Below are 26,297 nucleotides of genomic sequence, written 5' to 3' on the forward strand. Positions count from 1 at the left end.
AGTAGGTGTAGATTACAATGGTGCACCTGATTCATCACCCATGACTGTAGTTACTTCCCGTGAGAATAATACACTTCTCCATCCCTGTCACTGGGCTTAGAACTGGATTTGTTTTGGCAAGTTGATGTATATGCCACTGTATTTCACCAGCTGCTTTTTTCCTTTCCTCTCTAAGAATGGTGTGTTCCAGACAGGGGCTGCCCTTCAGCCTGTACCCTGGAATGAGAAGACACAGGGACCAGGGCCTCCGTCAATCACGGGCAACCAGTGGCAGGCAATGTGGGTCTAAAGAAAACATGATGGTCCTCACCTCCGAGACCTGGGAGTTCCTGCAGCATAATCTAACAAAAGCTAACTAATATGCTAGGGGTCACAGAATCAATGCACACAGGCAAAGTAAGTAAGTGAAGCAGACAGTGTGTAAGACCATGGGGTGGCCAGGTTGTGGTAGCTGGGATGCAAGCACAGCATAGGGGTAGATTCCAGTATTAAACTAAGTTATATGAGTTGAAATTTAAAAAGTTGTTGATTTGGTTAGCTACCACAGGGTTACATTTACTACTTGAAAGGTTAAGAAACATACTGGTAAAAATGAAAAATATAATGACCCAACTGTTTTTCAAAATTGTTTTAGAGATCTTCTAAAACAGTTCAGAAGGGACAATCCTTTAAATTTTGGGTCAGCCACCCAGGGTCTTAGAATGAAAGGAAATTATTTTTTATTTTAAAAGTTCTAAAACTCCTGACTTAGCTTCTCAAGCATCAATGTAGTCTGCAACACTGAACAAATCTAATCATCAGTCTTAAAGAACGTGACTTCCACATAGTTGGGGATTAGCAAGGGTACAGACTAATTCCACAAAGCATTTCATTTAACTGATTTTATCATAACTGAATCAGGTCTAATCCCAGGGAAAAAGAAATAGCCTCGTTATAGAGAACCACGCATTATAGCAGCTTTAATTCAGGTTAGATTTTTCACATTGGTGAATTATAAATATCTCCGTATTACAAGAGCTGACTACATACTTTCAAACTTTTATTTCCTGCCAAAGGGTTTGATCTTTGCTCTCTTATAATTAAAAAGAAAGGAATTACTTGTCCTAAATCAACTCTAATAGAAAACTGTATAATCCCAGGAATATAGGGACAAGAACTCCTTTTTGACCAACTAGTAGCATTTCCAACAAAGGGCACATCACTGTTTCTACAAAAGCACATGGGATTTAAATCAGACTAGACTTCAGACTAGACATGGGGCCCTTCATCTCGATTACAAACACTAACAGCAGCAGCTTTTCTTTTTTTTTCCTTTATTCACAAATTGATTGTTAATGAGAAAACACATGGGGTAGATTAACATTGCAACTTGAATCTTCAGTCTTGTTTTTCCAACCCAAATACTGATAAATGACACTCTTCTTATAACATTCTGTCCATCAAGTCCTCTCCCTCATTTTGTGCCTTCCGAGTCCTTTCTAAAAGGAAATATACTGCCTGGCATCCTATATAATTCCTAGATTCCAGGGCGGGGAAATGAAACAGCTGAAGTGATATCTAAAAACACTGGGAACTATATTTTTAAAAACAAGACAATAACTCATGTTTTCTTGCTGTAATTATTCTTTACATTACCACAGTAAAATATAAAATGAAGTCCAAGAGATTACTCATACTCAATAAATGACTTATGACTTCACATTAATGGGGCTATCAATAATAAACTGATCAATGAAGTAACCAGAACAAAGCTCAAATATAAGAACTGATTCAATATTCTATTATACGGTATTGAAACCACCATAACATTTAAACACCCAGAAAGTTTGAAGTAACATTAAATAATAACTGGTAACTCCAAAATATTGCAACATCTTTAAATGTCTTCTGAATGACCAAAAACAGATATAATTTTGTTCAGTACAACATCAGTGAAGTATTTTTTACACAGAACTATATATTTTTTAAAAGTTGGTAATCCATGTAAAATACATCCTAAACCCTTAAGTGACTAGACCATTCAATAAACAGAACTCCACGTTGTTTTGTTTTTATGAACTAATGAGCTTATAAATCAGGAAACCCTTTTAAGAAATTCTAATCTATAGAACAACATGTTCAATGTTTGGCCCTATTAATTTTACAGACAAAAACCTCTGATTACTTTACATTTAATTCCTCTGAATACCACTTTTAAAGGACCCAACTTGAATTTTGTCAAAATAAATCACTAGTAATGTTTGGCCCTCCAGTCTCTAGTCCATGGGTTCTCCATGACTTCAGTTCAGTGTGAGCCAGCACACTGACTTTTCTGAGTTTTCCACAACACCAACTTTAAGACTTTCCATGAAGTACCCTGCCCTTCTCCAGATTTTTGGTAGAGTGTAAAGTTAATAATGGCATGTGGTGTTCCTTAGCATAACCTGCCAAAAGGTGATGATTTCCTTGGAAGAAAAGCCATGGGCTGCAATCACACGTCTGAGTTGGCAGACATCTAAATGGATTCTATATAAAAAGAAAAGGTTTGTGTCTTCTGGAATATGAATGTCCACTTTTAACAAATTCAAACAGATCCCAACATAAACATCTTCAAACTTGATGGGTTTTACATGACCCATCATTTCATAGATTCTTGGCACCAAATCTCTGGACATTATATAACCCAACCCACTACAGTAGGGAGGGAACACCTTGAAAGGATACTCCTGGTACGAAATATGGTTTTTCTGGTAAAATCCTCTATAGGAATAATTGTCAATTAGAGGATAACCTGTGAAAAACTTCTCTGAGTGATTTAAATTTAAAAGATACTTCACTAAATTGCCAGTATTAATGAAAACATCAGTGTCTGTCTTCATGATGTACTTGGCATTGGGGCAAAACTCAGTTACCCACCTGAATGCCATAATGGTTTTCAAGGTCAGGTTATTATATGTGTCTAAAAAATCTTGTCGTATTATGTCACCATAAAGAAGGTGCTCGTCCTCTAAGGACAATGCTAACATTTTATCTTCCCTTTCAGTTTGCTGGCCTAATAAGAAAAATGTAAGAACCTCATATCCCCACCAAGACTTTTTTTCACCCCAAGTAACCCTAATGGCCTGCCTGGCTTTCACATCTGAGGGGTGCGAGGTCACCAGGATGACCAGAAATGGGTTTTGATGAGAACAGTTTGAGTGCTCTCGAAGTGTAAAGCGAAAGTCTTGTCTGTAAATTGGCTCATACTCGTAGAAGTACATCCAGTTCACACGCTCTATCACGTTGTAGTGAGGAAGGCTGAGGTACCACATCACGAGGAAACTCAGGAGCGACAGCAACAAGAGGCTCCATTTGAGGGATCTCAGTGACATCCTACTAGGAAGGGCAGTCAAAAGAGTCAGGGCCATCCACAGCAGCTGGGGAGCACGTAAGGCACAGGTTCTGGAAGATTTATCAAAAATCAGGTTAGCACTCCATCATTCAAAACATATTTTCAATTGGTATCTGAAAACAAAGGCTGTAAAGCAAAACACCAAATCCTGACTTGAATGACTCTACTTAATGTCATTTAACCATAAGCAAATGGATACCAACAAACCAAAAGTCAGCTTTTACATCAAGACCAAGGTTAAAACACATCTTTTAATTACTTTGAAATGAATACTTTTTATTCTATACAAATAACTATCTTCTCTGAAATATGATATTTTTCTTAGATGCCTGGAAGGACAGAAAGAGATGAGTAATGATAAGTTTAAAAATTAATCTACAGGGGTTGGGGATATAGCTCAGTTGGTAGAGTGCTTGGGTTCAATGCCCACCACTGCCCCCCTCCCCCCAAAAAAACTACAATAAAAACAAACAAAATTGTGTTTCTTCATTTTTTGCCATTATAGAAAAGAAAACAAAGTAAAGGATTTAATGCAAGGATGTATTACTAGCAACATGTCCAAGTGAACCAAGGATCTTTCTCATCTGTGTGATCTTATTCTACCAAATTTGGAGTAAGAAAACCCAATAGCAATAATTATTTTATTTACTTAATTTGTTCTTTTGGCAATAATTATTATGGTGGCCACTGATATGGGGGATCAGATAAAGGTGGAAACTTCACCTGAAGGTGAGTCCGTCAGACACACAAATAGGATAACATTTTTCTTTCTTTCTTTTTTTTTTCTTTCTTAGACTAGGAAACAGCTTTTACTTGCCCAAAACACCACCCCAGCCCCCACTTTACCTCACTGGCTAAACTCAATGCTCAGTCTAGAAGCAAGTGTGTAAATAAAAGTCTATCTTTATTCCTCCATGTGTCCCCTCTTTGTCGGGTCTCACTTTTCTGTGCCTTCTGCATGTTGGGAAAGGGTCTAGGTGTCACTGCTACTCATGCTTAGAAACCACTGAAAGCCCCCAATGAAGCAGCCAGTGGGGGAAAAAAAAGTCTGTCTTTGGTACTGAGTTTTCACATTTCCCATTCCAATCTATTCAGACACCACACACCAGATCAGAATTGTGCAAGGGGCCTTCTAGAATACTTGCTTTTACCAAAACCTCCAGTTGAGACAAGGGAACAGAGCTATGTGACTCAGCACCTTCAGACTGGGGATGACAGGCTTCAGCTCTGTTCCAGACCCCACAGGCCTTTGTGTGCCGAAGGACAGTCCAAGGTCAAGAGTGCCTAAGTGTTCACTGGACATGGTCTATATCAACAGACTGCACCATTCCACTTCCAAAGGAAGTAAAAGAGAGGAAGAAAAGAAAATCCCAAGGCAACAGTTCCATATGGTAAGAGTGTGCAGTACAGACTGCTTACATCAAAAGCTAAGGAATTTCAGAGTAAGGGGCAGAATGATAACATGAGGAGAAGACTGAGGAGGCTTCTGATAGCTGTCCCTTCACCAACAATTATCTGGGCAATGGCTCTTGGGAATTCACAATTTGCTGTATAAGATGAACATTAACGTCAAGGGTTCTACCTTGGAATGACCTTGGGGTGTGTGAACACACAGCTCTTCTGCCTCTTTATACAGATCTCAAGATTCCTTTCCTTCTGGATCTGGCCATACTCACTTGCCTGATTATTCTGGACATGAAAATCTTTTCTATTTCTAGTGCTTTCTCCATCTGAAGTTACATACATGTAATGGAATGTTTCGGCAAACCGTCCCCAGTTTGGTTGTCTTGCTTCCTGACTTACATTCTATTGACTTTGTTGGCAAAAATAATTTTTCTCAAGAGTCAACGTGCAAGGCAGAAGAAGGCCCGCAGGAGTGCAGTGGCACTGACATACTATTTGCATTTGAATAAGAACACTATGGTAGGTCTGTCCATGCAACTCCCACCCTCCCCTAATCCCTTAATAGCCATAAATAGTCCCTGAAAGAAACATGATATATGATAGTTCTAGAACGAAAATTTTAGATGTAATTAACACTATGTTTACACGTTTTTTTCCCTCACTTGGCTACTGGTCATTGCAAAACCCTTAGGGGCAACATTTACATTTCATCCACTGACAACTTGTAAATTTATTAGAATAGTTGTCAGACGCCAGTCTTATGTCTCAGCCTAACAAATCAGCATATTATAACAAACATCATACAGACAAGAGGAAAGTGTACTAAGGTGTACTGTTTATAACTGCGCATGGGCGATGGAGACCCTGCTACTCTTCAATAATGGGAAGAACTTAAATAGCAAATCTTAATATAAAAAGTTATTTTTATATATTCTATAAGCCATGGTTTCTAAATGTGAAAATGTTATGATGGTTATGATGTTAACAGATGTATGGGCCCAAGAAGAAAATAAAACAGCAGAAAAAGAGGAGAAACTATCCAACTCAAAAGTGGGGGAAGGTCTGTAATGCACTGGCCAGAACAGACTTTCAGTCACTAACAACACAGGTGGCCTGAAGGCAGAAAGACCAGAGTCCACACTCCAGCTCCGTCCTTTACCAACCAGGGCAGTGGGGTGTGTTATGAACCTCTCGGAGCCTTGGTTTCCTGTCCCTCTGCTGGAGTCATTAGAACAGTGCAAATGAGGGATAAAACACGCAGGGCCTCTGGGCTGTGTTAGGTGTTCTTCAACAGAGACTTACCATCTATGCCGTCCTATCTGTGTTCTATACATTGATTTTTATGTCAAAAGGGATTATCCTAAAGAAATAATGTTTGAAAATTTTTTATTACTTGAATGATAGTACATTTAAAAGCCACAAATACATTTCCATTTCTTACCTTCTTGATGGACCTTCAGTTTCACCCAGTGAACATTCAGCAGAATGTAGCAGTCAAGAATAATGCTTGAAATTTCTATAAGATATGTAAAAAGCCAGCATTCACCTATAAATCAGGAGATTAAGAGTCAAAGAGCAGGGCTGGGGTTGTGGCTCAGTGGTAGAGTGCTTGTCTAGCATGTGTGAGACACTGGAATCAAGCCTCAGCACCACATAAAAATAAACACAACTAAACCTTAAAAAAAAAAAAAAAAGAGTCAAAGAGGAGAAGGAAAAGATTCTGCACTCCACATTCCTTTCTGAACAAAGAACATTCCTTGAAACAAAATTAAAAAAAAAAAAATACTGCTTTTTACAGAATTCAAAGTCAATGGTATCTCCATGGCAAAATGACACATGGTATTCAAAACCAGCACAGATTCAAGACTTGAATACATATGTAGGGGTTGGGGATTTGCTCAGAGGTAGGCTGCATTGCATGAGGCCCTGGGTTTTATCCCTAGCACTGAGGAAAAAAAAGTTCTCTCATCCTCTGATATCTTCTGTCACCCTACCGCTGCCCCACTTCTTTGATAAAGAACCGAGGTCATTACAAGAAGTAGAATAGGCCAACTACTGAGAGACACTCCACTTGTGTCTTCTCTTTCTCTGTTCCATAATCAAATTCAGAGAAGGCAGCCCTGAGCAAATGCCAATTACCCCTCCACAGTGCACTTCTGCCCCTTCAACCTCCTCCCCACTCATGAAAACTCAAGACACATTAATAAATGAACAGGCAATGAGGCACAATTAATCCACAATTAAGTCTGCTCGGATCTTTTTTTTTCTTTTTTCCTACTGATCAAGTTTAAAAACCAGAGGTGGATATGAGGAATGGGGAGGCACTGACATATATCACTTCTTATACCAAAAAAATACTCCACAAGCACTAAGAGTCAAAGATGAGAGAAAGAAAAACCTGTGGAAACACCAAAAGAAAACATGGAATTCTCATCAATTAAGAAAAAGATAAAAACTAAACGAGAAGAAATGGCCAATGGCAATGCTCAAAAGACTACAAAGGTTACTAAAGTAAGAAAAGATGTTTGTGACAGTTTGGATACTGAATGTGTCCCAAAGGTCCGTGTGTTAAAGGCCTGGTCCCCAAACTTTAGTAGGTGGGACCTATTAGAAGGAAGTCGGGGGCATGCCCTGGAAGGAGACACTGCAACCCTGCCCTTCCTGTCTCTCTGTTGGCTTCCTAGTCGCCATGAGGTAAACAGGCCTCCTCTGTCATGTGCTCCTGCCATGATGTGCTGCCTCACCAACAGTTCAAATCAACAGTCAAATGACCATGAACTAAAACCTCTGTAACTGTGAGCCACAGTAAACCCCCCACCCTCATTTTTGGTACAAGAGATTGAGCCCACGAGTACTTCACCACTGAGCCAGACTTTTTAAAAAAATTTTTATTTTGAGACAGGGCCTCCCAAAGTTGCTGAGGCTGGCTTTGAACTTACACTTCTCCTGACTCAGCCTCCCAAGTTGCTGGAATTACAGGCAGGTGCCACACTCCTGGCAAACTTTCCCTCCTTAAGTTAATTATTGCAGGTATTCTGTTAGTGATGGAAAGATAACACAATGTTCAAATGCAATGAGAAGAAATATTCTAACAAAAAAATCTCAAAGTAGCAAATTAAAAAAAAAGATACTAAATAGTATGCATGAGGGGAAAAGAAATTCATGTGGGCATTCTTATATACTTTCTAGAGGGGAATTTAAAAACATTTATTAAAACTTTAAAATTCTTCATTTTTTGTGGATGTATTTGTATTTGTTTATGGTGTACAGTGTTGTAATTCAATACATCGATACTACATGTAATGATCAGATCAGGGTTAAAGGCAGTTTCTACCTCTTCAAATATTATCATTTCTATGGGCTGGGAACCTTCAAATTCTTCTCATTTATCTTGAAATACATAATTAATTGTTATACTATACTTATTCCACTATGCTATAAGGCATCAGGATTATTTGCCTTCTCCAAATATACTTTGGCACTTATTCACCTTTCTATCCTCCTCCCTCCTATTCTTCCCTTCCTCTAGTGATCTCTCTTCTACTTTCTACTTTTTAAGTGACCAACTTTTTTAACTTCCACTCATGAGTAAGAACATGCAGTATTTGCACTATGCCTGGCTTCTTTCACTTAACATAATGCCCTCTAGTTCCATGCATGTTGCCTCAAATGACAGGGCTAAATCCTTTTTATGGCTGAATAACATTACACTGTGTACATGTACTACATTATTTTTATCTATTCATCCATTGATGAACTTCTTGGTTTGTTCCAGGACTAATGTAAATAGTGATATAGTAAATAGGCAGGTATCTCTTTTCCTCTGGATATACTGAGAGGTAGGATAGCTGAATCATGTCTAAATAAAAACAAAGCCCCAAACCTAGATATAATACCTACATGACTCAAAGTGCCACTTAATGGTAGTGACCTTAAGTAGGAGTTAGGATCCTGACTTTTATCTTGTCCTAGTTTTCCCACAAAACTCTGATCACATATAATTCATAACATTTTATTAGTTATATTCTCTATTATTTCAGTACAGGAATTATTTTTAAAAAACCCACTCAAAACAGTATAATCTAACAGTGTGTCTCTTACACACACACACACACACACACACACACACACACACACATGAACAGGTATAACAGTTTATAAAATGTTAAATTTATTTTCCCCCCAATAATCCTGTGTGGTAGGTGAGATAGTTTTATTATACTTATTTTGTAGATGAATTTTAGAGAATCAGATGAAATAAGGAGATTTCAAAAAGATTAGGACTTATAAAACCCTCATGTTCTTGCTCAAAGAAGTCCTAAAGAATGTATTTTAATATGAAGAAAAATAAACTTGGGGAAGAAATGGAATGCAAGAACATTATTAAAAATTTATAAATTATTTTTAAAAATACTGAAAACTAATAACCATAGAAAACAAGGAAGAATAAAGAACAAAAATAAATTTTTGTCCACATGGTTAAAAAAAAAGTGAAATCAAAATTAAAAAAATGATACAGTGCCTGCAAACGATGTTTCAGAGGAAAACCAAAATATGCTGACTGGCTGATTCAGGAGGAATAAGGATACTGATAAGCCTTAACATTTTGCTAAAAAATTCATTTACGAATGTGTATTAAGCTGGGTCTGGTGCTGTACACCTATAATCCCGGCAATTCAGGAGGCTGAGGCAGGAGGATTGTAAGTTCAAGGCCAACCTCAGGAACTCAGCAGGACCCTGACTCAAAAGAAAAGGAGCAGGGGCAGTGGGGGAGCATGACGGCAGGTTCAATCTCCAGTACCACAGGGGAAAAAATGCATATTAACCTTCAGATTGAATACTGAATGAATGAATTTGGAACATATACCTTCTAACCTGAGAAAAGAAATAAAGCAAGTTAACTATTAAATGGAAGGCAGGAAAAAAGGAAAAAACCCAGAGAAAATGCATGGCCAATGGAAAACAAAAGATGACAGGAGTAAATTTAAACATATTGTTAACTAAGGTAAATAACTCATCTACTGAAAAAGAGACTTCACAGACTGGCTTAAAATTCTGCCATACCATTTGCAGGCAAATGGATGCAATTGGAGAATATCATGCTAAGTGAGATAAGACAATCTCAAAAAACCAAAGGACGAATGATCTCACTGATAAGTGGATGATGACACATATAGGGGGTGGGAAGGGGGCAAGAATGGAGGAAGGAGGGGCTCTATAGAGGGATAAGAGGGGTGGGAGGGGTGGGGGGAAGAAAAAAAATAACAGAATGAATCAAAAACTATTACCCTAGTATGTATGATTACACAAATGGTATACCTCTACTTCATGTACAGAGAAACAAGATGTATCCCATTTGTTTACAATAAAATGAATTTTTAAAAATTCTGTCATACACTGCTAATAAGACACATGCCTAAAACAAAACAACACAAAATGTTTAAATATTAGGAAAAAGAAAAGTATAATATCAGCCAAAAATGCCAACCAAGAGAAAGCTGCTATAGTTAACTTTAAACATCACATATTTTTACAAATTTTTAATTTGTTCTTTTTAGTTATATGTAACAGTAGAATACACTTTGGCATATCAGACATACACGGAGTATAACTTCCCATTTTCGTGGTTGTTCATGATTAACATCACATATTTTAACTGAAGAGCAACAAAGGGAATTATGTTACTAACAGAAGGAAACATCCAACAAGATAATTTACCAATCAAGAAGCTATATAACCATAAAAATAGCACCAAAATATAAAGGAAAACCTGAAAAGTATTGTATAAATGAAAAAAATCTATAATCCTGATGGAAGATTTTTAACATAAAAGTGTTATGAATTGAATATGGTTTGTTTCCAACAAAAATCATGTTGAGCCAAGTGCAATGGCACATGCCTGTATTCCCAGCTACTCAGGAGGCTGAAGCAGGAGGATGAGAGTTTGAGGCCAGTTCTCCTTCTCTTTCCTTCCTGGCTATCATGATGTGAGCAGTTTTCCTCTGCCACGCCCTTTGGCCATGATGTCTACTTCACCTTGGGCCTAGAGCAAATCTGCAGTTCATGGATTGATCCCATGAAATCATAAGCACAAATTAACTTTTCCTGATTAAAAAAAAAAGGAAAATAAAGTTTGAAGCCAGGCTGCCCCTGGGTTCTAGAACCACCACCAAAAAAAAAAAAAAAAAAAGGGAGTGGGAAGAGTTGGTTACTAACATAGCAGTGTTTCTAGGCTGGATATGGTGGTTTACACCAGTAATCCCAGTGACTTGGGAGGCTGAAACAGGAGAATTACCAAGTTTGAGGCCAGTAATGGGCAATTTAGCAAGAAGACCCTGCCTCAAAATAAATATAAAAAGGGTTGGGGATATAGCTCAGTGGTAGAGCACCCCTGGGTTCAATCCCCAGTGTTAGGTAGACTGGGGGGCTGGTAATTAGGTCAGGGGCTCTACTCTCATGAAGGCATTAACATAGTTCCCGAGAGTGGGAGAACAAACTGTTACTCCTCAGTCCCTTACATATATGCTCCTCCCGTAAATGTCCATTTCCACTCCCACTTTCCTACTACACATGGATCAACGTATGGCCCTCCCTAGAAGCCAAGCAGATGCTGGCATCATGCTCTTGGACTTCCAGAACTATGAGCTAAATACATATTTTCCTTTAAGTGTTATCCAGTCTCTCAGAAAATGGCCTAAGACCCTAAGTAATTGATATATCAAGCAAAGAAAAAATTAAGAATATGTTTCAAATATTATTATTAATAATCTTGATCTAACAGAAGTATTTAGCACCTTTCTTTCAATAAAAAGAAAATACAGTAGGCCATCCACATCCATGGATTCCACATACATACAACTAACTGCAAACAGAAAATATTAGAAAAAATGTGTCTGTGCCAAACACGTACAGACTTACTTATTCTTTTTGTCATTACTCCCTAAACAGTCTAACAACTATTTGCACTGCATTAGGAATATAATTTACAAATTATTTTAGGTATACAGGAGGATGTGTATAAGTTATACAGAAACACTATATAACTATATGTAATATATACTATATAATTATATAGTATAGAAATACTATACTATCTTATATATGGGACTTGAGCACCAGAGGACTTTGGCATCCACAGGGGTTCTGCAACCAGTCCCTCACAGATACTGAGGGACTACTGTATTTGTTTCAAAGACTGTATGAAACATTTATTTATTTTTACTTTTTTTTACATTTATCAAAAAACTGGTATTAGATCACACAGACCACTCAACAGTTCTAAAAACGCAAGTGAATATAGGCTACATTCTCTAACCACAATATAATTGAAATCAACAAGAAAAATGTATGAAAAACATTTAAAAATTTGTTTAGGGGAGGGGATGTAGCTCAGAGGTAAAGTACTTGCCTAGCATTCATGAAGCCTTGGGTTCAATCCTTACCACTATAGAGAAACAGCTTGGGTTAGAAACTTAAAATCACATACACATAATTCTGGCTTAGTCCACAAATTTAAAGAAAATATCACACTGTAAATTTTTTCAAAAATCTGCAACTGAACGGCGACAATGCAGTATATCTCAATGAAGCAGGTATTACACCAACCCTTAATCTGAAAATTATTGGTGAGGTGGGGAGACAAGTATTTTTTTTTCTGTTTTAAAGAATGATCTACAGAGGAATAGTCAAAGGGAAATGAAAGGAAAGGAGTGGGGAAGGGATAGGGAAAGTCAGAATAAACCCAACCTAACTTTCCTTTGTATATATATGAATATCTGCAGTGAATCTTACCATCAGGTACATCCACAAGACACTAATTTTAAAAAATCTATAAGTAAATAGCAGAAAGATTAGTAGAATAGAGGGAAGAGAGCAGGGGTGGGAGGATGGGAGGGGAAGGAAGTACTGGGGACTGAATTAGAACAAATTATAGTCCATGCTTTTATAATTATATAATAGTATGTTCTACAGTCATGTATAACTAAAAAAAAAACAAAACAAAAAACAGTAAAAAAGAATCATCTAATGGGCACAGGGGTGCACACCTGTAATCCTAGCTACTCAGGAGGCTGAAGCAGGAGGACTGCAAGTTCAAGGCCAAAAGCTCAGTAAGACCCTATCTCAAAATAAAAATTAAAGGACTGGGATGGTACTGGCACCAAAATAAACAGGTAGACCAATGGTATGGAGCAGAAGACACAGACAAACCCACATAAATACAGTTATCTCATACTAGACAAAGGTGCCAAAAACATACAATGGAGAAAAGATAGCCTCTTTAACAATTGGTGTTGGGAAAATTGGAAATCCATATGCAGTAAAATGAAATTAAACCCCATTTCTCACCCTGCACAAAACTCATATCAAAATGGATTAAGGATCTAGGAATTAGACCTGAGACCCTTCACCAAACAGAAGAAAAAGTAGGTCCAAATCTTCATCACATTGGCTTAGGACCAGACTTCCTTAACAAGACCTCCAGAGTGCAAGAAATAAAAGCAAGAATCAATAAATGGTATGGATTCAAACTAAAAAGCTTTATCTCAGCAAAGAAAACAATCAATAATGTGAAAAGAGAACATACAAAGTGGGAGAAAATCTTTTCCACACACACTTCAGACAGAGCACTAATCTCCAAAATTTATAAAGAACTTGAAGACTTTACACCAAAAATACAAAGAACCCAATCAATAAATGGGCCAAGGAACTGGACAGACACTTTACAGAAGATCTACAGGTGATCAACAAATATATGAAAAAGTGCTCATCATATCTAGTAATTAGAGAAATGCAAATCAAAACCACCCTAAGATTTCATCTAACTCCAATTAGAATGGCTATTATCAAGAACACAAGCAATAGTAAGTGTTGGTGTGGATGTGGGAGAAAAGGCACACTCATACATTGCTGGTAGAGCTGCAAATTGGTGCAGCCACTCTGGAAAGCAGTCTGGAGATTTCTCAGGAAACTTCGAATGAACCCACCATTTGACCCAGTTATCCCACTCCTTGGTTTATACCCAAAAGACTTAAAAGCAGCATACTACAGTTCACAGTCACATCAGTGTTTATAGCAGCTCAATTCACAATTGTTAGATGTCCTTCAATTGATGAATGAATAACAAAACTGTGGTATATATACACAATGGAATACTACTCAGTCATAAAGAATATAATTATGTCATTTGCTGGTAACTGGATGGAGTTGGAGAATATTATGCTAAGTTAAATAAGCCAAGCCCAAAACACCAAAGGCTAAATGTTTTCTCTGATAAGTGGGTGATGATACATAATGGGGGTGGGAGATTGGTTGGGGGGTAAGAGAAGAATGGAGGAACTTTTGATTGTTTAGAGGGAAATGGGGCAGGAAGGGATGGGAAGGAAAGATAGTGGACTGAGACAGACAGACATTATTACCCTATGTACATGTATGATTACATGAATGGTGTGAATCTATATTGTGTATAACCTAGAAATGAAAAGTTGTACACCATTTGTGTACAATGAATCAAAATGCAGTCTGTAAAAATAAAAAAAAAAGAAATAAAACACTGCAAGTAAAAAAATATTAAAGGGCTGGGGATGTAGCTCAGTGGTAGAGCACCCCTAGGTTCAATTCTTAGTACTACAAAAATAATCATCATCATCATTATTTGTAGTTCAAGGGAAGCAAATAGCTTTGGTTGAAAAACAATTACAAATGTAGTTGGAATGACAATAACAAAAACTGTCTCATTTTGCAACATCTCATGAAATTAGTGATTCAGTGCTGATTATTCATCAGTTTTTTGATCATCAAATTCAAGGCTGATGAAAAAATGAACATCTGTGTGGTACCAAAGGAATACCACAAAGATTATGTTTTTTTAGATGCAAGAACTGAAAAGATATAAACTTTACATTGTAGGATGAGGGTGTCACAACTCTAACCCAATGATCAATCTTAACATTATCAATGGTGGAACAATACATATTATGTGTCTCCTAATGAGATAAATTGTACAATATTACTTGTGATGCATTCTAGTTGAAAATATCTGATTGGAACTTAATCAAGTTTTACAAGAAATACAAAAGACAGAAAGACAGGCTAAGAAATACCACAAGAAAGCAATCAAGGGAATCCAGGAGGTAGGCTTTTATGAGACCACGAGCTCCTTTCTTCTGTTGGTAGTGCCATGAGAAAAAGGAATGGCTCTAGATTAAAAGAGATCCAGGGACAGATACAAGTGCAATGCATGGCCCTGGCCTGGATCCTGCGGAAGCTGAAGACAATCTAGACATTAGGTGATGCAAGGAGAATTATTTTGTTAAGTGGGATAATGTCAACTGGCTACAAAAGATAATGTTCTTGAATAAAGATGATGGGATACTACTCACCTGTAAGAAGCAGTGTTCTAGTACATCCCACAACAAATATCAGTTTTAGAGTTCTTAAATGCATGAGTCTCAAAAACCAAGTTAAAAAGTTTAAAAAGTTTAAAAAGTTAGACACCCCACAACATATATTGTATGACTCACTTTAAATATTCAGGAAGGAAAAAATTGGGCGGGGGGATACTAGGGATTGATCCCAAGGGCATCTACCATTGACATACATATCCAGAACTTTTATAAAAAAATTTTGTTTAATTTGTTTTGATATATCATATATAATGGAGTATAATATCTCATTTTTCTGGCTATATATAATGTAGAATTCCACCAGTCATACAATTATATATGTACCTAAGGTTAATAACATCTGATTCATTCTACTATCCTTCCCATCCCCATACCCCAACCCTCCCTTCACTCACCTCTACCTAACCCACAGTAACTCTACTCTTCCCTAGCACCCATTCTTGTGAATGAGCATCTGTATATCAGAGAAGAAGATTACTCATCCCCAGAACTTTTTATTTTTCATTTTGAGACAGGATCTTTCTAACCTTAAACTTGTAATCCTCCTGCCTAACCTTAAACTTGTAATCCTCCTGCCTCAGCCTCCCGAGCTGCTGGGATTACAGGTGTGCACCACAGTGCCTGGGCAAGACAGAAAAGCTGTCAACACGAGGTCAATAGTTGCTTGGTATGGGACTAGGGTGACTGCAAATGGGCATGTGGGATGATGACATTTTAAAATTGAATTGTGGCAATGACTGAGCATATTGAAATTCAGTGACCATTACTGAACTGTTCACTTAAAATGAAATAATTTTATGGTTATGTCCATTACACATCAAGAAAGCTGTTAAAAACTATTTTAAGTTTACTATTTTTTGAGTCAAACACTGATGGGTTTAGGACCAGGATTTCAAGAAATCTGTATCTACTTTAAAATAATTCAGAAATAATAAAAGAATAATTAAGAAAAGATAAAAATTCCTTTTCACAGTTCTGTTGGCACATAAAAAGTACAAACCTTCTATGGAGGACAATGGAAATACTCGAATGATAACACATTCATCCTTTTATTAGTAATTCTGACCCAGGAATTTATTTCAGACACAACCACATATGTCCAAAATGATGTATGTGTATGAGATTATTCACTGCAATGCTGCTATAGCAAATAATGAAACCCCAGAGCACCACTCATAAGGATTTCTTACACCAGCTATGACACAGACATCCTCACAACTGTGGAGCTGTTTTAAAGAAAAAAACAAGAATGAAGACTGATATGGGAAGGTTTCTAGAATATACTAAGGGAAGTGAGATTTGGAACAATGTTTATAATGTGCTAGTTTTTATGTTAGAAAGGAAGAGGAAATAATAAGTATATGCGCATGAGAAAAACGACAGAAAAACACACATGGTGGGCAGGGAGGAATGGGGTGGATTAGAAAAGGGACAAGGGCAAGACCCTTTAATGTAACAGCTTTTTATATTATTTTGACCCTGAAACTATTTTTAAAAGTGCTACATATAAAAACACACTGGACATAATTTAATCAGTCCTTCTAGAAAATTAATAACCTTCTAAAAACAAAGTAGTTCTTAAAAAAAGGAATTACTTCTTATTTTACATTTTTTTGCATATTTATTGGTACATAATTCTACATACAGTAAAATTTACCCTTTTTATCATGGTGTGTTGTAAGTTTTCAGTCACATAACCAGCAGCACAAGAAGACAGAAACAGTTTCATCACAAAATTCTACTTGTGGTCTCTTGTAAGAAAGTCCCAGGAAACCACTAATCTATTTTGGTTTTTGCTGCTACAGCTCTGCCTTTACCAGAATGTCACATCAATGGAACTATACAGTATCCAGTATGTAGATTTCTAAGTCTGGCTTCTTTCATTACCAAAATAAGAATAATATACTTTAAAAAAGATATATTGAAAATAAATGAGTTAAATATTTAGCTCAAGAAGTTAAAAATTACAATGTTATTTCAAAGGAAATAAAATGAATAACAAAGAGAAAATAATGAAATAAAAACAATAAAGATGATTTATCACATAACAAGCAAACATTAGAAGGGAAGTTCCAAAACCTGTTAAAGAAATCATAGTAATCACAACAATCAGACTTTAGAGATATCTGCATTATGACCAGGAAAAAGACAAGGATGCCCAATACCACCCCTACTCTTCAGTGTACTCAGAGACCCCCACTATCCATTAAAACAAGAAAGAAAATGAGACCAAAAAAACTGTTTAAAAGGGGAAAACACCTCATTACTTTCATGTAACATAATCATCTACACAGAACACTCAAGGGAGGAAAAGATAATATAGAGAGATGAGTAGGTTTACCAATAGGCTTAGAGACAATATACCTCAATATACAGGTCACAAACATGAAAAAAATAAAACTTAATAGAAAAAAATCACAAAGGCAACAAAAACTAAAGTGTCAAATTAAGTTAACAAAAATGTGCATGACCTGAGGTAGAAAACTAAAAACTAAGAAACTTTTCTGAAAAATGTAAAAAAGAAAAATGTGAATAAAATGTGAATTCTGTAGAAGGTATAAAAGAAACTGAATAGAGATAAAATGTTTGGGGATAAGAAAACTCCAAAGTAAAGATTCTACTTCCCCAAATTAATCAATAAAATCACAGGATTTTGGTAGAAAATTGACAAACAGAGCCCAAAATACTCAGGACCATAATTATCCAAGAATAATCAAGACAATTTTGAAAATGAAGAATGAGGTTGGAGTTGGAAGGGGATTATAAAATCATATCAGAGCTACAGTAAATAAAACAAAGAAGAGAGATTAAATAATCAAATAGCAAGACCAGAGGCAGAGCCACACATGCATGGGGATTTGACAAATGTGGAGATGACATCGCAAACACTAGGACAGGACTCAGTACCTGATATAAGGCTAAACACGGAGAAGTAAACTATTACTACAAAGTACATCAGAGTATATTTGTGACCTCTGTAAGGAAAGCCTTCACAGATAAATCACAAAAAGCCTGTCTTAGAAAACAGAGGGAAAATACACAGTACCATGTTAAACTAACTATGTAACTACTATCAAAGGACAAGACACCATAAACACAGTTAAACTATGAGCTACAGACTTAGGATATTTACAATAAAGAAAACAAGGACTGGTATCCAGAATCTCTTTACGAGATTTTTTATATGGAACACATCTGTAAAAATCTGTGAATATTGTTTAATAGGTTTCTATAAAGTTTGTAGAAAATTTACAAGTTAAAAAGAAAATGGGTGACCTGTAAGAAGTTCACAGAAAAGGAAATCAGAATGGCCAACAAACATGAAAAGAGACTCAATCTCACCAGTAATGAAAGAAAATCAGGTAGAGATACTAAAATTTTAACCTGTCAGACTGAAAAATATCAAAAAGCTTAAAATTAATCAGGTACTGGGGTAAATGCTACCTGTCATACAGTGGGGCAAACCACAGTCATTCCTTTTCTCAACAGTGCACCCTAGAAAACTTGTACACGTGTATCCTGGAGACAGGTACAGGCATGCTGATTACCAGATCACAAAAGTCAAAAACTCAAGGTTAACTAAATGTGTTATCTGTAAGAACAGACAAATGAAACTTGGTATGTCTTCTAATGGAATCATTTATGGTAGCTGGAAACACACACACACACACACACACACACACACACACACACAGGAATTGTACATTGTACTTCAACTTGAATAGATCTCAAAAATAAAATGCTGCGTAAAGACCATAACACAAACCATATGTGTGTGTGTGTGTGTGTGTGTGTATGTCAAATGGCATTTATAAAATAAATTTAAAAACCACATATGAGAAATGATGGACTTTTAGAAGTAGCTATATATGTTACCAGAGTCCCAGGCCAGAGCCTGACTGGGGATTCAACAAAACAGGCCTGGCTACTAGCACCAAAAATCAAACATAAAAGGTAAGGGTGAAAAGCCTGAAAGGAACTTTAATCAGTGTAACTGCATCAAGACAAGAGGACACATGTGTCCTTGGCCCTGTCTAATAACTTTGAGATTTTACAGATAGGAAATAAGGGTAAAGTTTGGGGCTTTGCACAGCTGCAGGCACGGCACAGCTGCCAAGGCAGGTGATCTTGATCAGGTGTTATCTGGTCTATCTCAGGATTGGTCAAGAGGGGACTTGGCCTAAGAAACTTTCTTTGACCCATCACAAGATGTTTACCCAACGAACCTGCTGCTGGACTCCAAGGTGATTCAGAGCAAAGGAGGCAGATGCAAATAGAAGCAGAGATGCCACATCTTCAATCCTGCTTTTAGCCAACTATCAGATGTTTGCAGGCAAAAGTGAGGAGTCAAAATACTTCTTACAATTGCAACCTTGTCTTTTGTCCATTCCTCAATCTGAGGGATTTAGGGTGTCAGCCAGTCTGGCTTTGCAGGTTTCTTGGCCTAGTGGTAAACTAACATTTAATGTCTGAAGCCTATAAGCAATAAGGGTCAGATGCTTAAGCCTAAAAGTAGAAATATCATAATAAATTACAGAAGGGAGACAAAGTCAGAACACATCAAACTAAATAAATCATGTAGGGGATTCTTCCTCCTTTTAAATACCTCCATGACTATGGACTTCTAAAAAATACATATATCTGGGATAAGGAAAAAAAATCGTCATTTTATTGTTTTTATCTAAACTGAGGGCCCTTGTCTGAGCTATGTGGTCCACCTTTCGTGTGGAGGTGCCTGGTGGAAGGGCTTTAGTGTCGGACAAACTTGCACTAGAACCCCAAGTTACATTTAAAAGGGCCACTGTCTTTCCTTTTAATTGTCCGTGAATGACTGTTCTTTGACTTTTCTTCCATCCTCACACTAGTACATTTGTCTTTGATTATATTTCCCTGATGAATGTTTGAGTCCAAGCCAAAAATTAATCTCTTTCCTTTTAATGCTAAGTTCTGGAGATACTCCTCATGGGTTACTTTTAGGAATTTGTGAGGACTCTCTTGGCACCTACCAGCTATACCATCTGCCAGGATGGGTCAGGGTCTTGACCAACACATGTGACTTCCTTTGAAGCACTGGGGAGAGTTCCCCCCTCCAATGACTCTCCTCCTCTTTGCAGAATACACACTGACATCCCGTTCTCTAGGGCCCTCACACTCCCCTTGATTAGGAAGTCAGGCAACTAACTCAGAGTTGCAGGACCTTTAGAGGGGTCCCACCTTTCCCTGGGTCCTAGCTGACCTTGAAGGGCAACGGGTAAAAATATTAACTATTATTTTTTCTCAGCCCTTTTATTTTCCTTGACTTTGTTCTCAGAGTCTCAGTTGCTGAACACCCAGAGGGTCAGTTCTACCAGTGATGAAGTAGGAATAGTCAGTCCTAATTTTAACTTTTGTAATTTTACAGTTACTCCTTCCATTTAATTGGGGTTCAGCATTAGTATGAAGAGTCAATGTTACATGCTGTCTGTCCTGTAGATGACGGCTTATTATTTCAAATTGTTAGGTTATTCTGTTAGAAGTCGTACCTCTACAAAAATTAACAGGTGACATTTATAAAGTTTTACAAGAGACACCCACAACAAAATTAACAGCAAAAACATATTTAGAATGTATGATAGCTCTGAACCAAGAAACATACTTTTTATAACACTAATACACCTTTGTTATCTCGTTATCCTCTATAAAAACCAATAAAAAACTTATCAGCTCATTCATGTGTGATATCTTTTCCAACTCCTCTATCTTTTTAAGACCTTTCTGACCCCTATCAGAACTTCACATTGGGGGTTATCCTAACAAGAAGCAGTGAAAGAGGCAGAGTCTTAGCCCAGGTGAAGCTGGTCTTTTGACAAGTGTTAGCTGAAATTTTTTACATTTTAAGCTAATATTCTTGTCCCCACTCTTTAAATATCATTCTATTTAGAAGTAAAAGAAAACAGCTCTCATGTATTGAATCTATTTGAGGATGAGTTAACATAATATAATCACATTTGAAACCTGGATCCAGTGGAAAGGTTAACAAAGTTCTTAATTTCCCTTTTTGCGTGGAAAAACTGTCTAAAGGCAACCTTAAAAATCAGTCAGGTTCTCCTTACTGTCATTCCAAATATACGTTTAAATTCCCACCCTCGTGTAACGAGGAACACAATTCTCCCCATATAAATTATCAGGAACAGGTAACTTTTAGCCAATTACAAAGTATTAAGTGACATAAATGAATCCCCATTTAATTCTATCTCAAGAATAAATGAAAAGTTTTAAAAAATAAAATAGAATGTCCTTATTTACTGATGTACTTCTTAGATGACCAATGTCCAATTCTTTTTAATTATCAGAGTAGCACAGTTTGGATGCCAAGTGTTTGTGAATATCTAACTATATTTGCTCAAAGAGAACATTCATAATAAAAACAAGAGCACACAAACATGTACCTGAAAAAAAAGGCTGTCCCAACAACTTTAGTTTGGAGGACACCAGTTTGATAAGGTGTTTTCCCTAACTTTGCATTTTAGAATACAAATATACTTGGAGAACATAAATGCATTTAACATACAAAGAAGCCAGGAATAATTAGCATCACACCAACACAGAAGTTCCCCCCCCCCACCCATGCACATGTTTATATGGCTAAACTTCATAGTTTAGTAAAGTAACTCTAATATTGTAGTTTTGCCATGAGTTGTGCACTGTAAAGAGCACTTCACAGTGTGTATCAAACCGACATAACTTTAACTTTACAAATTCATGTATAACATTTAGACAAAGCAAGTTTAGCTTTCAGATTAAAAGACTCCCTCTGAAACTAAGGGTAACTTCCTGATTGCTTTCTGCACGATATGAAACAGCCCCTTTTGAAAATAAAGTTCCAAATTGTTTTAACTTCTAAACTTCCTAATACTGGGAATAAAAACTTCCTCCTGCTTAGGACAGACCCCATGGAAGCTGAGATAGACAGGTTCTCTGGGTAACTAAATCTGCCTACATCTCTTGCCTTTTGTCCCACTTAGCCTCCTCTTCTCTTCCAAATGCTTTCCTCATGTTAAGCTCCCTTAAGATGATTATTTCAGACAAAAAGTCTCTTCCTATCTTCCTTAGAAGTTGGCTTTGAATGAACCTATTTTCCTGACAATTTGGCCCCAGAGTATTTGTGGAGCACAATGAACAGCAAAGCCTAACCTCTTGCCCCTGCTCAAAACAAGATGCATACAAGTCTCTAGTCACAGACACACAGGTGTCAAATATGTCATAATAACCTAACATTGTTACTTAATTAGTTATAAAGTGAAAAGATTTTACAATAGAAAGGTACTTAAACCCCAATTCTTTTAAGATTTAGTTTCCTCAAGTAATGAAAACCTAATTAACACAAGAAATTATCTTGAAAAAATACAAAATTTTTGTTCTTAAGTCAGTTTCCTTTAAATGTCACTAAGAGTCGATCAATGTTCTAAGAAAATCTTATTGTTTTAAACATAGAGAATCAGATTCTGGTTTTATAACAAAAAAAATTAAATTTTGACCTCAGAAAACCCCTTACATAACCTTATCTAATTACATTAATTATAGCCTTAATTACACAAATTTCCTATATCTTCCACAAACCTTTTGCAACTTCCTTAGACACTCTATATAACTTGTTCACATCCTTAGTTTTGTCCTCTCTTTTACCCATCGTGGACTTCAGTACAAAAATCTTACTTTACTATACAAAAGCCTTTCTCATCCAAAATATTCCCCCAAAATATGTCCTCATAATCTTCTTTCTTTCTTTTACTCGATTATTTTCTGCCTTTTTTCTTCCTTCCTTAAGTTTACAATTTAAAACAATCCTTAAAAATTTCTGAGTTTAAGGAAACTAACCTTTTATCAATGACATAAAATACTTCATGCTTTTTTTTTGTCAAAACAGAAGTTTTTTTGTGTTCTTTGCATACAGAATTACATGTTTTGTGACTTTGTTTTTTAGTGAAGAGCAGAAACAAAGCAATCAAACTATTTTTTTCAAATACCAATAATTCATAAAACTACAATTAACAGACCCAACATATATGTATTCTTATGGGATTTAAGTCAAGAGTACTTGAACTTATACTTAGCAATTAATGTTTCAATATTTTAACTTATACTCAGATGTTTTCTCTAACACATACATTTAAAAATGTTTATTCCATTTACAGCTATCTAATTTACCCACTTCAACAGCTATTTTTAATTACCCAAGAAAACCAAGATATCAGTCAATATTTTAAATTATTATTATTAGTAATAGTATTTGCCAAAGAAAAACCCTAAAAGCAATAGATATTGTATTTTAGACATCTTAACAGAGGCAAATACAGTCCTGATTGGCTAGCAACCTAAGTAAAAAAAAAACTGTGTGTTCATTATTCTAAAGACATCTTTACTTTTATCTTACTAACAAATTTAAATTATTTTTAAGAACTTACAAAAAGCTATGTGAACTCAAAGTTATACATATTTATGTCCTTTTAAATTTATGAGTGCTTATTTATGTGTAAGCTAATTTGGTACCATGTAGGCACAATGTACAATACACACATGTACACAAACATATATAAAAATGTTATACTAGGTAGACGATGTGAGCGGGGGGTTGGGAGAAGGAAGAATAGGGCTCATTGCATCTTGAGTGACAAGATCACTCCACTTTGTGTGATGGAAAACCCCACCCATAAAACACCACTGTCACAGATACTTTTTTTTTTTTCCCCCAGTATTAGGGATGGAAACCAGGGCCTCATGCACACTAGGTAAGTGTTCTACCACTGAACTACATCCTCAGCCCTAGACACTACTTCCTTAAAACTAAAAAGAAACAGGACTTTCTTACTTATGAGTATGCACAGAGCCATTAGGCACTAAGTCGTAGCAGGAAGCCAAGTTAACTTCCTGGAGTGGGAGGATCCCGAGTAGACCATAAAATCCCACAGTGCAGAAGACATAAGGCCACTTCCTTTCTTGGAATGATTGCTTCATGTTCTCCCTGGGATGTTAGCATTTGGGTTTTTTCTCCAGCCACTCCATTATGTAAATTAGTCTTTTTGCTTTTCGACTTTCTCCTGATCTTTGCAGTCTTGCCCCTTTTGGTCCAAATAAACGTTCACCAGTTAGCTCAAAAGGTTGTAATTTTGAAGGGGCACCTCCATTAAAATGGGGAACAAATTCAAGGAAGGAGAAAGTGGAGAAAAACCCCATCTGGCACTCCAGTTGGTTTCATGTTTGATGATTATGGTGCCTCAACTTGCAAGTCCTTAAAAAAAAAAAGGGAAACATTTGCTATTTCTAATTTGATTTTCTCAAGTGCTGATCTTGAGTCCTTAGGCTAAGAAAAACATACAAAAGAGTTTATAATAGTACACTATTTGGGACAGACCCAACAATGGAAACAGCGCAAATATCCACCCCACAGTAGAATAGAAGAGATAAATATGCCATATTATCCATAATGAACAAACTACCATCTTGCATGGTATCATAGAGAACCTCAACCATGTTGAGTGAAAGAAGACAGACATATAAAGAATAGATACCCTAATTCCATTTATACAAAGTTCAAAAGCAGGAAAACTATAATGTTAGAATTCAAGCCATGGGTATCCTCTAGGGAGAGGGAGGAAATATAACTGACAGAGGATAAGGGGGCTTTCTGGGGCTCTGGCCATGCTCTATTTCTTGACTTAGATGGGGCTACAGGGTGTTCACTCTGATAATTCCTCTTAAAACTTGTGTACTTTTCTTTGGGTAAGTCATACTGTACTGAAGATGTAAAACAAGTTGGGCAGTCCAGCTGACCAATCTGCACTCTTTATTGCTACAGTCAGTGTGGGCAGGTGTTGACACCCAGGGTGAGTATGTGGTGAGATCAACAGTAATTGCTCTCAGGCACCAGTTCATGTACTCTTCGTGAGTACCCCACAAACTGAGGTGCTTTTACAATATATATCTCCATTCAACAGGTGAGGAAACTAAGGCTTAGGGAGAGCAATAACTTGCCCAATGTCCCAGAATGGCTGATGGGTGGAGGAAAACTCAAACAGGACTCCAAAGCTCATGTTCTTGGTCACCAGATCAGAGGGAGTCTGCTGCATGGCCACTGTGCTCCCAATCTAGGGAGACATTATAAACACAGCTGCTTTGAGATTTGGCTTTAATTTATTGCAGCCAGTGAGCCTGATATAAACAGCATCAAAACTTGACTGTCTTTGCACTGAAAGACTAAAAAGATTTCCTCTCAAAACCTGATATATAAGGAATTATTAACAAGAATTATAACTAGGAACCTGTCATTCATGCAGATGTATACCTTTTTATTTTGCATCAAAAATATGCTGACACAAGAAAATACACAGAGGCAGGGAATGAGAAACAAACAATGGTACAATTATTTAAGCCAAAATAACCTGAAATTCTTTCCTGGGGTGCAAAAATGCTGGCCATTTTCTGCAAAAGAAAATCAAATTTACTTCTTTGACAAATATATAAAACTTTTACTTTTTTAAAAATTTTAGTACTGTAAATTTAACCCAAAAGCTCTACCACTGAGTTATATACCCAATGATGCCCCTTCTTTTTTTATTTTTATTTTTTTAAATTTTGAGACAGGGTCTTGCTAAATTGCCTAGACTGGTCTTCAAATTCCAATCCTCTGCCTCAGTCTCCCAAGTGGCTGGGATTACAGGTGTGCAGCACTGTGCCCAGCTACTTAAAATTTTTCTCAATGCAAATGTAGTACATGTTCATTGGAGAAAAGTTAGTGAATGCAAAAAAGAAAGAAAGAAAGAAGCACGAAGATAATGAAAGCTGTAAAGACAACAATGTTTACATTTTTGAAGATCTTCCAAGTGTCTCACTCAGGAACACACAAGCCCTCATTTCATCTGCTACCCCTTCCCAATCCTATTCTTTTCCTTCCTTGAGGAATCTGCCACTTGCTCTTCCACTAATGAGTTCCTGAAAGGTTGGCTTCTCAAACTTTAGACATCTGCAAAATGTCACTTAGGAGACTCCTTACCTGACCCCTTATCTCAATAAGTTCCCCCAACCCTTGTTTTCTTTTTTAATTTTTTAAAAATTTTGTTTTAACTAGTTGTACATGACAGCAG

The 26,297-nt window shown here is 36.7% G+C and overlaps 1 protein-coding gene across 8 annotated transcripts in view; it reads right to left on the reverse strand.

Moving 5' to 3' along the window:
• Positions 1–950: 950 nt before the first annotated feature.
• The window catches only part of B3galnt1 (beta-1,3-N-acetylgalactosaminyltransferase 1 (globoside blood group)), a 42,776-nt gene continuing 17,429 nt past the window's right edge, over positions 951–26,297 (reverse strand). For 5 of the 8 annotated variants that reach the window (XM_047565287.1, XM_047565289.1, XM_047565290.1 and 2 more), the window contains exons 4-5: positions 6,216–6,320; positions 952–3,420 (exon numbers count right to left, since the gene is read on the reverse strand). In XM_047565287.1, the coding sequence (XP_047421243.1) occupies positions 2,391–3,386 (996 nt within the window). In that variant the 5' untranslated portion in view covers positions 3,387–3,420; positions 6,216–6,320 and the 3' untranslated portion in view covers positions 952–2,390. Of the gene's footprint in view, positions 3,421–6,215; positions 6,321–7,713; positions 7,738–26,297 lie in introns of those variants that run through there. The other 3 variants (XM_047565293.1, XM_047565291.1, XM_047565292.1) reach the window with 3 other exon arrangements.

This window comes from Sciurus carolinensis, chromosome 9 (genome assembly GCF_902686445.1).
Source record: "Sciurus carolinensis chromosome 9, mSciCar1.2, whole genome shotgun sequence".
Taxonomy (NCBI): Eukaryota; Metazoa; Chordata; class Mammalia; order Rodentia; family Sciuridae; genus Sciurus; species Sciurus carolinensis.